Here is a 13774-nt window from a genome sequence, read left to right on the forward strand (position 1 = left end):
CCTCCCTTACAAATACTCTTTTGATATGTGGGTACCTGATATTATGCTCATGTTTCTTGTCTGCGGAAACAAACATTTATTATGATCAGGGTTAGCACCAGATCTCAAATTAGGAACGCTTTGCTTATCCCGAATTCACTTAACTGGCAATTTCGGGGTCCCGGAACACCAATTTCTCATGCAAATGAGAAGAAAGGTGGTTGTGCACACAGCATACTTGCCACCCAAAGATGTGTGCGTTTAAGATTATGCACCATGCTCACCGGAGAGCCCTGCGAGGCTTCACACCAAGTCTCTTGGTTTTTGTTTCAGAAATGGGTCTACTATTCAGTTAGTGACTAGTAGATTTTCCACTTTTTTACTACCTGCCATTTTATCACAATCTTTATACCAGCGATCCCTGGACCATTAAATATTCCCTATTTCCTGAAGTAGCATATTTTGAGAACTGAAAGAGGTCTCTGAGGTCATCCTAGGAACGTCACTTCTCACAAATGAGTGGTGGGGTCAGGACGCAGCTCCTAAGCTTGGAACATCTTACTCTCCGGTGGCTTCTGAGCACGACTTTATCTTGCAGAGTGAAAATCCAGTTAGGAAAACAAGAGGAGAGCAATCAATTACCTTATGTGAGTAAAAGTGGGAAGAGGGTGCACGGACTAACAGTTATTGAGTACCTACTGTGTGCAGGCATGGGCCTTTTATACCTACTTTTACTTCGTTGAATCTTTGCAATGGTCCTGTGAGGATGTGCTGGAATTACTGCATATAGTTTATGGCTGCTAAGTGGCAGGATCAAGACTTGAATTCAACTCAGCCAGATCCCAGAGAGGGCATTTAATTATCTCTCTACTCTTTTATGTAGGGTGAGGAGAGTGCTCAGGGAAACCAGATGGTGACAATCAGTCCGGGCCAGGGGACAGCTCATGCCTAGGTGCAGAAAACCCTCTGTCACACTTGTGAACCCACAAATATTGGGCGAGGGACTATCAGGAAACCTGAGAGATTAGGGGACAGGGTGTGCTGGAGAAAGAGATGGGGACCAAACCTAGAAGGACCTTGACATCTGCCTAGGAGTTTGGGCCTAATCTTTTTGATGTCTGGGAGCCTTTATGGGTCTAACACAGGAATGAGACAAGGTAAGATTTATATTTTAGGGAAAAAAAAAAAACCTCTAGTGGGATATAATTGATGCTTTTTACTACTTTCTGCTTTTATCTATTTTCCTTTCTCCCTCACCCCCTTGAAAAAGGATCATGGGCAGGAAAAAAATTAAACAAAAATGTCATAGCCCTTCAGGTGAGGAGAACGATGAACTTAAGGGAGTCAGGCTGAGGGGAGAGAGGCCAGCTGGGAAGATATCTCAGGAGCCAGAGAGACAGATGGTAGTGGCCTCGGGCTACGCAGGGACAGGGGTGTGAGTGGAGAGGATGAGGTTGGGATATAATTAGGAGATAACGATGGCAGGACTTACGGTCCTTCAGGGGTGTCCTGTACAACTTTAGAAGGTACAATCGTATCTTGATCTCTGATAGCTGGTAGCCCTGCCCAGATTTCTGACTGGGCATCTAGTGGGGCATGGAGAAGGAACTGACTACAATGGTTATTGTTTGTTTGTTTGTTTGTTGCAATTGTGCTAGGCATTTTCTCAGATGTTACTTTGTTTTTTCTTCACAAAATCCTTTTGAGGAAGAGTTATTATCCTTATTTTCTGATGAGGAGACCGAGGCACAGAGATGTTGAGTAACTATGGTTGGTGGCAGAGCCAGGATGTAAAGTCAGGCCTGTTCAATTCCAAAACCTGAGCAATTTCCACAATGCTCTCTGCCTTCTGGCTTCTGGCCATGATGGAGAATGCAGAGGAGCAGTAGGGCTGGGGCCAGGGTGAGGAGTGGGTGTCAACAGTTAGGTTTTGTAAATATTGAGCTTGAAAGTCCTGTGGAGACATCCAGGAGCCAGTTGGTCTTGCAATTGAATCTCAGGAGAGAAACGTGGGCCCGAGATATGAGGGTGAGTGGTAACTAGGGGAGGGCACAGGACGGACTTGGACCCTGGTCTCGCATCTCACGTCTCTGCTTTTAGAAGTAAGTAGGGCACAGTTGAAGATTCGGAGGAATCTCAGCACTCTGAGTCTGCAATATTATCTTCTACCTTGATGTCTAGGAAGTGATCAATGTGTCACCTGGCTATCGCCTCATTCGAAATAGGGAGCAGATTTCCGTTACCTTGGGAGATGAGATGTTTAATAGGAAGAAGCATTTGAAATCAGAGATGATGGACAAAATCAAAATTCCCAGGTAATGTCTTTGGATCAACATCCAGCTCCTCAGACTTATCCCTGCCTGGCTAAGCCTGGACAAGCCCCTAATGTCCACTCCCAGCCCACAGAGTCCCTGTTCTGGAGGTGCTGCTGGTCACTTCATGCCTCAGCCCTGAGCTTGCTCCTCTCCACACCCCCTCTTTGCTCCAATCCCATCTAGTTAGGATGAAGGTCAAGTCAGGCGGCTGATCCGGAAAATGAATGGGTATAGCATAATTTGTCCTAAAGGAGAACAATTGTTCCTAGAGGTAATGAACAGATGAACTATTCATAAAATAGTCCAAATTTGGAGAGTGAGAACTAAGAGGAAAGTCAGGGTTTCTGGGAGATCCAATTATGCATCTCTTTTTCATTATGTCCAAAGGCACCACTCAGTTCCTGCCTCTGGAAGATGCAATGTGGAAGATCCTGACCTGACTCCATCCCAGTTAGACGCACTGTCATCCTTTCTGTCATTTAAGTTCCACCCACTCTCTATCCTCCAGTGCCATATAAGGGCAGTCCCCACATCCTTTTCATTCTACCTCCTAAATCTCTCATTCCTATCTTCTCCTTCCCCATCTGTTACTTCCTACCTGAACTATTGAAAAGCCTCCCTAATGAGTGTCTTTTCCTTGGCCTTCAAATTGCTGTGAAAGTTATTTTTCCAAAACAAATCTAAATGACCAACAATAACAACAGAACACACACATACACATCACCTACCTATTTGTAAGTGTATAGAAAAGATACAATCCCACTGTTAGCAGTGGTTTCATTTGGGAAGGGATTCAGACTGGAGATGAGGCTGAGGAACACAGAAGCCCATGCCGAGTGAGGCTATGTATGGAGTTGCCCGGGGAAACCACACTCCAGTCCTGTCTTTCCTCCAGTGAGAACACTCAGGCCCTGTTTTCTTTGCCCTGCTCATCTACGGCCCTTTGCAGGAAGAGATAGGCCATGCACCCACAGTCAAGCCAGCACCCTCAACCACCTCTGGCCTCATAAGAAAGTTATCACCAGTAGTGGCATAATAAAACAGAATAGCCCATGTTTGTTTTATTCCCTGGTGAAGCTATGAGTGTTGCTTATACCGAAGATCATGTTCTAAAGATGAGGGTTCCCCATGGTTCAGCTTTCCCATACCCTTTCTTCTTTCTCATATCTTGATACTTTATCCTCTTGTTGTCTCACCTTCTTGAATTGAGGCCCTCCTCTCTGCTTCACTGCACTGACTGCCACCCTGTCTGCTCCAGCTCAACCAAATAGACCCGAATAATCTTACAGGCATCATGGAGGCCCCAGACCCAGAAGCACAGAAAACCTTTATCAGTTCTGAAAGCCACTGTCTTAACTCTCCTCTTTGTCCAGCTGATCTATTTTTTGTCTGTCAGCATCAATCCTATTCCCCTACATTCTCCCTCCTGCATTTCAACTATCATTACCAAATCCAGGTCAGACTCTAATAGACATCTGACATATTTTTCTTTCCCTTCTCTTCAATAGGCCACCAAACCACCCCAGCTCACTTCTGGCTTGCTCACCTAAAAGCACCATGTCTGAGGCTCAACCACCCTACTGCCAAATTCCTTCTCCCAGACCACCCCTCTACCCCTCCTCCCTTACCCCTATGATGGTGGAGCAGGTGCAGAACATGGCCCCACTCTCCCCAGGCCAGAGTCAGTCATGTTCAGGGAGGGGTCTGATGGGCATGATGTAGAAGCTCTGTGAATGAAGAATTACTTATCCCGTAGGACTGATATCATTAATGACCTAGAAGAGCAGATATCAGAGCTGACGGTGATAATAGAGCAAATGAACAGAGATCACAAGTCTGCTGAAAAATTGGTGAGTGATCCTTGAGTTAGCCGACACCTCTATGGGTAGAGGAAAGACCAATATTTTCAGATCACCCGCTATGTGCCAGGCATGAGGCTAAGCACTTGACTCAGGGGAGCCACATTGTCCAGGCAACAGCATAGGACTGTGGTCGCCCAGAGGTATTTCTCTGTCTCCATCCTCATTCATAATTATAAGAACTCAAGACCCTTTTCAAGTCCTAATTCAATTTCTGGGAGTTCTTGGAGTACCTCAGAGATGTTCTTGGACTCTCAGTTATATAATTCAATTGAACAATCATTTCAATGAAATGCCATTGTCTTCTCCACACTAGGAGGCACCAGCCACTTCCTGTAGGGTCTGCAGAGGCCTCTGTGGTGAGTTAAGCTTCAGAGGTTGCAGAGGCTCTTGCTTAGGGCACCAGTGCAGTCAGTGCTTCCGGTGTGGCTCAAAAGCTACCCAGAAGCCTCCAGTCCCTAATTTCTGTTGCTTTCGAAACTACCAAAGCCTGCACTTCAGATTCTGCTGATGTCAGTCACACTCTGTGTTTCCTGGGGATTTTGGCGATACCCCCTTTAGATTTTACCATTTGTTTTATCATAGTCTTTCTTCCCCACCTCCAGCAGATGTGCTTTGTAGTCTGGGCCGGAGTGATAAACCAGAGCGATAATCAGAAGTATCCCACCCCCACACACATACACACACATACACACTCTTGCCTGTTGTAGTGAAACCCACTTGTGAAGGCTGAATTTCCAGCAGGCCCACCCTTCATCCTCTGACTCTCCCCGGACGCTTCTGAATCCTATAGTGCACCAGCTTATAACTCAGACTGAGCCCTCCCCTGCAATTGATTGTACTGTATTTATCTGAAAACTCTGCCAGGTTTGTGGTTTGCTTCTACAGAAAGGAAATTGAGGCTCACGAAGTTAAACAATTGAAGCAGAGTCACTTACCTCATCAGTGGTGTGTTATTGGGCAAAAGGAACGTTTTCACTCAGTGAAACATCAGCCCTATGAAGACATATTCAGAGATTATTTCTACGGAGGGACCTCAGATCGTCATTTTTAAAATTCTCCCAACTGTGAACACCCCAAATTGTTGTGGAAGGGAGGAGTGCTGGTGCCACCGTTTAGTCAGAGAGGGACAAGAACAAGCCCTGAACCCTTCTTTCAGCTGACAGAGGGTGCTGACCAGTTTGGAAGTGTCCACTGTTCCTGAGACACTGGCTGGAGAATCTGATGGGCTAGAACGGAGGGTGACCTGGAGCAAATCCTGCTTGCCAAACACAAGCATTCTGCCAATGAGGATTTATTAACATTGGATTTTAAGTTCATCGAAGGCAGGGTCTGAGTCTTAGGCCTCTTTGGCTCTTCCAGGCCAAGCCTTTTGCTCAAGAAATGATTGTTCAATTGAATTATATAACTGAGAGTCCAAAGGTCATGCTCTTACAAAGAGACTACAGTCCAGCAGAGGAGACCAGACCTGCTCACAAAACCAGGTAGTGACTGAGATGGTTTTCGTGTACAAATGATTACATACCAAACAACGTAGAGCAAGGCAAGAATTGTTCTTTACCCACAGTAATGATAGAGGGGCATGAGGAGTGGAGAATGGGAAGTCTTCTCAGAAATTGCAGATTGGACTGGAAGTCGGGTCTTCCATCCTGGGTTGCTAATGCTGGCCTCATTTCCAGCTCTCCGATGAAATGGATCTCCGCCGTGCTGAGATGCAGCAGAACTTTGAAAACAAGAACAGGTATGCTTTCTGGCACAAGCCCCCATTAAAGGCCCTAAGGTGCCCACATCCTTTCAAGATTTCATTTCACTGGAATTTCAGATGGTGCCAAATGGCATTGGGTGGCAAGGGATGAGGGAGATGAAACACATGTCTTTGGAGAGCAGGATGGTTTGGTTGGGGCCACTAAAATATAGCACAAAGAAGATTATTCCTGGTTTCGCACTTTCTCATCTAGTTATTTCATTTCCATGATAATCTCCCCTTTTGTCGATTACTGAGAAAAGCCATCTTTTGTTCTCTATGAGATTTCTGTAGTAGACAACAGTTGTTCTCAGCTCAGCCTGATCCTCCTCTGCCACTTCTGCTCTCTTCTCTACTCTCCCTGGCTGCTAGGTCAGGGCCTGGGTAAAACGAGAAGAAGCTATGAGAAGGGCAGGAGCCAGAACCACAAAGAGAACCAAGGGAAAGTGAAAGGAGGTGTGTCATCTGTGTGGGTGAGGAAACCCACAAAATCCCTTCCATGCTACCTTCTGTACCAAGGCTTATAAGTAGCCTTATAAGCCTTGGTACAGAAGTCTTCCTAATTGGGTCAAAGACTAGATTTAAAAAAAAAAAATTTTTTAATTCATTAATTAATCAACTTGTTTATTTTATAATAGACTTTATTTTTTGTAGAATAGTTTTAGGTTCACAGTAAAATAGAGCATAAAGTTCAGAGAATTCCCATATACCCCCTTACCCCACACTCACACAAATTCTGCCGTTATTGACATCTGCACCAACATGGTGCATTTCTTACAAATCGATGAACCTGTGCTGACACATTATTATCCTGGCCTTCTCCTGGGATCTTACAGGGAGCTCAAAGAGGCTCATGCAGCAGAGCTCACTGAGTTGAAGAACAACTACAAAGCAGTCTTAGAGGCAGAGAAGTTGGCTTCTCAGGAAAAACTAGGTACGTTCAGAACCAAAAAAAATGACTATGGTGAAGAGGATGGAGGCTGACCATACAGGACTAGGACTGAGGGACTCTCATGGCCATGGATGGCCTCTGGCTAGACCTTAAAGGTGTCCTCCTATCGCTCAAGGAGAGGGAGGATTGAAAAAGAAACCGAAAAAATGGAAGCCATGTCTACTGACGTCCTTCCTACACCTAGAAGATAGGAGGTCCTGTGACCAAACTTTGGGATCTGAGCAAGTCCCTTAATCTGGAGTCTCAGTTTCCTTATCTGGGAATTGAGCACAATAGTACCTCCTTTTATCAGAATGATAAGAATGTAAAACCATTTTTTAAAATATATTTCGAAGTTCTACAAATTTAATACTATTCTAATTCAGCAAGTTTCCTCACCTGCAAAATGATGGTGTTTCATTAAATTCTGACATACTATGATTTGTGCGGCCTTATAATCCATAAGGGTTGTGTTGGCCATTTATCTTATTGTTTATGCTGCCTTTGAGAAAAGCGAAGTGTGTCTTCTTCAGAATTCTGAGTTTACAGACTAACATCCACAGAGAGAAGGAGAAATTCTATAACCTTATTTTCTTTTGCTTTGCATTTTTTAAAGGATGATATTTATACCTTGCTGATTTCTCAGGTTTTTAAAGAGAACGCATATTGTTTTCAAAATCAATGTTATTTAAAAAATAGAGAGGCAGGTGCATGCTACAAGGTTTTGCTCCTCTTCCAAAGATGCAGGTTTACCCTGGGGATTAGTTCTCAGATTTCATGTGCATTAGAATCACTGGGGAAGCATGTTATTGACGGATACTGGGCTTCTCCTATGAGAGCTTGATACAGTAGTTTTAGGGTAGGTCAGGCATCTGGGTTTCTAATAAACTTCCAGAATGATTTCTGAGGCATGCCATGGTTTCACCACCTAGGGGATGAGTTTGAGGTGGGGAAGGTGTGCAGGACAGCTCACATTTGGATTTCAAAATGTATATTTCAGAGCAATAATGTAATGTTGACCCTATTTTTTCCTCCCATTTTGTCCAGAGGAGATGGAAAAGGAATATAAGTATCTGAAGACTATGTTTTATATGTATCAGGTGAGATTCAGAGCTCCTTGGTGGATTATGACGCTAAGAGAAGCAGGGCTCATTCCCAGCTAATGATGCTGGGATGAATCTAGAGCTCTGGCCCGGAAAATAATTTCCTGAGATTCCCAATGTCCTTAGACTCAAGTGGCACTAACTGAACCCAGGGAAAAGAGTGAACCTGCGGACTGTGGTGGCTTTCATGAGTGACAAGTCAGTCACCCAGATACTAGAGAAACCCACTGAAAAATGTTCGTCATTACAAAAGTAACAGCTGCTCATTGTTTTTTAAAAAAGCAGAAAAACAAAAACCAACAAGAGCAACAAAAAGAAAGAACTATCACCACTGGAGGCAGCTGCTGTTAATGTCTATACTTTGTGACATCTTTGATTTAGTAGAGTGCTGAGTCAAAAGGAATAACGATTGCAAAAGCTTTTGATACATTTGGCCAAATGGCCATCCAGAAAGACTGTATCACTCTGTACTACTCCCACAAGCAGAACATGGGAGTGCTCTAGCTGTCTCAGAACACATCCCATTCATGCAATCGGCTAATGTTATGGAGGCCCAGGCACCCATAGGTAAGGCAAGATTTCTTATTAAGGAACGGAGAGAGTGGGAGATGGGAGCAGACAGGGAAGGGCTGAGGCAGCACCCATTGGGGGCCAACTAATCCCGTTCGCCCAGGACTTTTAGATTTTAGCAATGAAAGTCTGAAATCCCAGGAAACAACTCAACTCAGTCCTAGGCAAACAAGGATAATTGATCACTCTATCAAAGGAGGAAACCAAGTTAAGCATCAGCACCGCCTCTGAAACTTGATTGACTATTCTCAATTTGTTTTGAGCTTGTACCCAAAATTCATTTTTTAAGATGCACCTTGATACAATCAGGAAAAACATCATAGAGTGGAGCCTAAGAGAAATGTCAGGTTGATGAGCAGGTAAGCTGCCCCAATTTCCTGTGTATGCATAGTATTTGCTTCCATCTGGGCCTCTCCAGAGAGTTTGACCTCTATGGAAACTGAGCTGCCCACTAGTCATGAAACTGATGAAAAAGAACCTCTATTTAAACAGCTACAAACTATTACAAATGAGCTCTGATGCCCAGGCCAACTGTGAATTCTGCTGCTAACCTGAAAAGGAAGGGAGTAAGGATTCTGAGACCTTACGGCATCATCCGGGTCCTGGGCCTTCTCCCTTCTGTGGTCCCACCCTCATGAAGTCTGAGCCACCCATCAAGGGCTGGCATCAGATTAGGCTTATTTAACCTCAACCACAAAGGAAGTTACATTTTTTTAAGGGAAATAGATACTCTCTGAAAAACATCCTATGATTTTTTAAGCGTTCAAATTAATTACTAAGCATTTCCCTTTGTTTCTTTCTTTCTTTCCTTTTTTGTGTGAGGCAACCCTTGGTTCACCTCACAGATTACAAGGACCCTGTCATTTTACAATCCCTTATTTTTTAGGCCTACAGCACCTGGTCTTCTTAGGTGGTCTCCCATCCAAGTACTAACCAGGCCCGACCCCGCGTAGCTTCCGAGATCAGACGGGATCGGGCTTGCTCAGGGTAGCATGGCTGAGGTCCCTTGTTTCTTTGTATGCTATTGATGAGTGTGAGTCATGATTCAGAGGGAGCTGGCATGCGAACCCTACTTGTCTTTAAAGAAATCCCAGTTCCCGTGGGCAAACACTGTGTAATGTCTAGCTTTTAGGGTTCTATAGCCCCTCTGGGGGGCTGAGCTGGAATTTACATCCAAATAAAAGCCCCTCAGCAAGGGTCTCAGGTGAATGAAGCTGCGAAGCGCCCACTGCTGTGCTTTGGGCCAGTGTACAGCCTACTTCCAGACCCTTCTCTTCATGGTGCTTTTGTGCCTTCACAGGACAGCATTTATGATGAAATGGAAGATAAATGGTCAAGGAAGAAGGCAGAATGGGAGAAGGATGAGCAACTGGAGCGAGAAAAGATCTTGCTACAGCAAAGTGAGTGCAGAAACTTCTGACTTCTTGATGACGAGTACACCAAAGGACTGCCATTAAGCTTGGTCTCAACTCAAGGAGACTAAGGGTGATGAGCCGCGTGGCTGGTGCCTGGATGGAAGGCACCTGGAGTTTTCAAGAACGTGACAATAAGAATGGAGGCTTTTATGAAGCTCAGCCATCTGAGGTTCTAAGCCTGCACCTTCCAACACTCACTGGTTCCAAGTTTGGCCATCATGGGCTGGAACAAGCTTGAGGATGTCTATAGGAATGTAGTCTTGTTATCTTCATAAATAGAAAAAGGAGAGAGGAATTTGTGGAAACTCTGCTCCTTCGTCTAGAAAGCTAGTTAAAGTAAGAGTGGAGCCTCTGCAAACCTGTTCCACATCCTATCCCAACCCAATTCATCTCAGATTTCATTGATTTTAACAAATGACTCGTTTAAATGTAGCTATTTGAGGGAAAGTTAATCCTTGAGGCCATTCCTGCCTGGTGGGGACACTGGACTGCTAGAAGGTAGCATGAAGACCCTGAAGGGAAGGCCAGGGAATGGAAAGAGGTGCTGCTCCTATTTGAGGCTTTACTTAGAATCCTGGTATAGCGTAGCCCAGGTCCTCTTCCAGGCTCCTAGCTACTTACACTGTACTTATGCCATGTCGTCAAAGTCTAAGTTCAGATGTTACAACCAGTTTTGGGAGACCAGAATTTAGCTGCTCAGAGTCTAGACTCTGTGAGCCCAGGAGTTGCCTCTTTATCCATCCCCAGCACCACAATGCTAAAGAAATTTGGGTTAGGCCCTCATACCTCCTTCCTCCTGCTTAGTATTATTTCCCCTGCCCCTGCCCCCCAAAATATTTAAGCCTTCTTCTATCCCAGGGCTAACTACAGAATAAATTTTATTGCTGGAAAAGTCGAGTTAGTCAAGAGCTATATCTTTAGACAGGATATTCAAGAAAGCATAGTGGTTACTTCAGCAGAGGGAATAAACAAAACAATAAGCAACAGATCCAAAATAAACTACACAAAAAGAACCAGAGACATTAGAGGTAAGTCCCATAGGGCTGATGTGATCGCGAGCTACCACCGTGTCGACCTCACTCTCAAGCATCTCCAGGTGCGCATCACACGCTGCACACCAGGCTGAAAGGACCTTGAGTGTGACCCAGTCTGGACTTTCTATTATCTTCAGATAATCTGGTTTTCTCTCTACATCTGTTTCTCCCACATTCACATAGATATGTGATTTTCTCTCACCTTCTCAGAACGTAAAATGACAAAGAAGTTTGAGTTAGAGTCAGAAGAAGAAAAGAAGAAAATAAATGACTCCTACAGTGCTATCTTTGAGAACTTCAATCGAGAGAAAGAGGTAACTCAGCCAAAAGCACATCTGGTTCCCAAGTGTGCTTCTGTCGTTAGATGAGCTTTTGTCTTTCTGGGCATAGTTCCCCTTTCCCAGCTTCCCCTGGAAATAGGAGCAAGTAGCCTCATGATCTTGCTGTCCTTAATCTGAGAGTCTTACCACAGGGCTATTGGAATGAAAATTGTAATTACTAGGAAGCAATAGAATGCAAAGCACATACAGAAGCTGAAATTCCCTATTTTGCCAAAATCCCAGTCTCTGAATGTCCTCCTCATCCTTGACTATAACTGAAGAGAAAGGGTATTGTTGAAAATTAAACTAAACAGTTTGGTGATGTACAACTCTTTGTAAATAAGAGTAGCTACCCAAAAGTTAGAGGTGGTGAGGGTTAGCTACTCATTAGTTACTCCTCCATGACCTTGACACTGATACCAGGTTATAATAAAAGCAGATCTCAGACCAAATTCTACCAAACATATGGACATTTACTAAACAAACATGCATTAGCCAGCAGGTCCAAGCAGTAATACTATCAGTTCTCTGAGCTTTTGGGTGCATACAAGATTCATCAGAGGTACATGCAATGGCTTCTGTAACCACTGTAGTCGGTATCTGGCAACCAGAGATCCACCCAAGCCGGACACAGGACCATTTGGGGGTCAAGTCTTAGACCCCATCCAGTGCACAAGCTATAAATTTTATTAGATTCTTGTATCCATTTTATGCAAAGTGGAAAGTGACTCTAAAATATTTTAGATATCTTGAATATTCTGTTTTTAAGAGCCTATTTCTAACCATCATGTTAATTGAAAAGCCACTAATTTCACCAATAAAATCCCATTTATGGCATTCACTATACTACTGAACAAAACGATAATGAGGAGATGGGGCATACTCTGCAGTATGTCTAGTGCTTATGGGGCCTAGATTGCTTAGATGTCTGAATAAGGAGTAGCAGTTTCTCTAATAAGAGAAATTTGATTATCTGCACGCATACCTTTCTCTTCTAGTAACACTGACTGTAAATCTATAAATGGGTTCTCTCTCTCTTTCTCATATAATTTACACTTATAAAAATGCACAGATATTAAATGTACCATGATGAATTTTGACAAATGTATATATCCATGTAACCAATACCCAAATCAAGATCTGGAACATTTCATCAACCCAGAAAGCACTCTTGTGCTCCTTTCCAGTTAAGCCCCATCTCCTTCAAAACTTGCCCCAAGACAACCATTCTTTTGAACCCTACTACCATAGATTAGTTTTATTTTTAAACTTCATACAAATGGAATTATATAGTGTATGCTCTTTTCCCTCAACATAATGTCTATGAAACTTATCCATTCATTGTTGATATCGGTAATTTCTTCCTTCTTATTGCTCAGTAGTATTCCTTTGTAGGAATACCACACAAATGTGTTTATCATTTTCCTGTTTTGGAGATTTGGGTTGTTTCCATTTCCGGGGCCTTTATGAATAAATCTTCTATAAACAGCCTGTACAAGTATTTTTGTGGACATATGTTTTCATTTCTTTTGGGTATATACCTAGGAATACTATTATTGGGATCTAGGGTAGGTACAGGTTTAACTTTATAAGAAATCACTAAGCTGTTTTCCACAGTGTTGTACCATTTTACTCTTGCATCTTATATGAGAATTCCAGTTGCTCCATATCATTGACAATAGTTAGTATTGCCAGTCTTTTAACTTTGACCATTCCAATGAGTATGAAGTGGTATTTCATTATGGTTTTAGTTTCCTTGATGACTAATTATGTTGGGTAATTTTTGATATGCTTATTGGACAATATATATGTCTTCTTTTGTAAAGTGTCCATTCAAATCTCTTGCCATTTAAAAAAACCTTGGGTTGTTTATCTTTTTATTATTGATATGTAGGAGTACTTTTTATACTATGGATACAAGTTCTTTGTCAGATACATGTGTTCCAAATTCTGTCTCCTGTGGTTTACCTTTTCATTTTGTTCATAATATCTTTTGAGGTGCAGAAGTTTTTAATTTTGATGAATGTCAAACTATCAATTTTTTCCTTTTATGGTTACAGCTTTTTTTGTCTTCTCTATGAAATTGTTGCCTAATCCAAGGACATGAAGATATTCTATTTTTTAAAAAGCTTTGTAATTTTGGCTTTTGTAATTCTATAACCCATTTTGATTAATTTTTGTGTATGAGTAAAGTAGAGGTCATAGGTCTTTTTTTTTTTTCCATATAGATATCCAACTGTTACAGAATGATTTGTTTAAAAAAACTTTTCTTTCTCCATTGAATTGTCTTGGTGTCTTTGTTGTATTTGGGGGAGGGTGGTGGGTGGACTCGCCAATCTGTTCTGCTCAACTATTTGTCTATAATTAGGACAACACATTATCTTAATTGCTGTGGCTTGAAATCATGGAATAAAAATCTCCTAACTTTGCTCTTGTTTTTTAAGATTATTTTGGCTCTTCTACATCCTTTCTATTTCTATATAAATTTTAGAATTATCTTGTCA

At 42.7% G+C, this 13774-nt stretch overlaps 1 protein-coding gene and 1 pseudogene across 1 annotated transcript in view; one reads left to right on the plus strand and one right to left on the minus strand.

Annotated features, from left to right (window-relative positions):
* Positions 1–13774, plus strand: part of ALS2CR12 (amyotrophic lateral sclerosis 2 chromosome region 12) — a 25601-nt gene that overhangs the window by 5675 nt on the left and 6152 nt on the right. The window contains exons 3-10 of the mRNA XM_011369159.2: positions 578–626; positions 2161–2294; positions 4051–4144; positions 5833–5894; positions 6734–6831; positions 7876–7928; positions 9802–9901; positions 11161–11264. Coding sequence (XP_011367461.1) covers positions 578–626; positions 2161–2294; positions 4051–4144; positions 5833–5894; positions 6734–6831; positions 7876–7928; positions 9802–9901; positions 11161–11264 — 694 coding nt within the window. The remainder of the gene's footprint in view (positions 1–577; positions 627–2160; positions 2295–4050; positions 4145–5832; positions 5895–6733; positions 6832–7875; positions 7929–9801; positions 9902–11160; positions 11265–13774) is intronic.
* On the minus strand, positions 9387–9505 carry LOC111745130 (annotated as a pseudogene).

This window comes from Pteropus vampyrus, unplaced genomic scaffold (genome assembly GCF_000151845.1).
Source record: "Pteropus vampyrus isolate Shadow unplaced genomic scaffold, Pvam_2.0 Scaffold146, whole genome shotgun sequence".
Taxonomy (NCBI): Eukaryota; Metazoa; Chordata; class Mammalia; order Chiroptera; family Pteropodidae; genus Pteropus; species Pteropus vampyrus.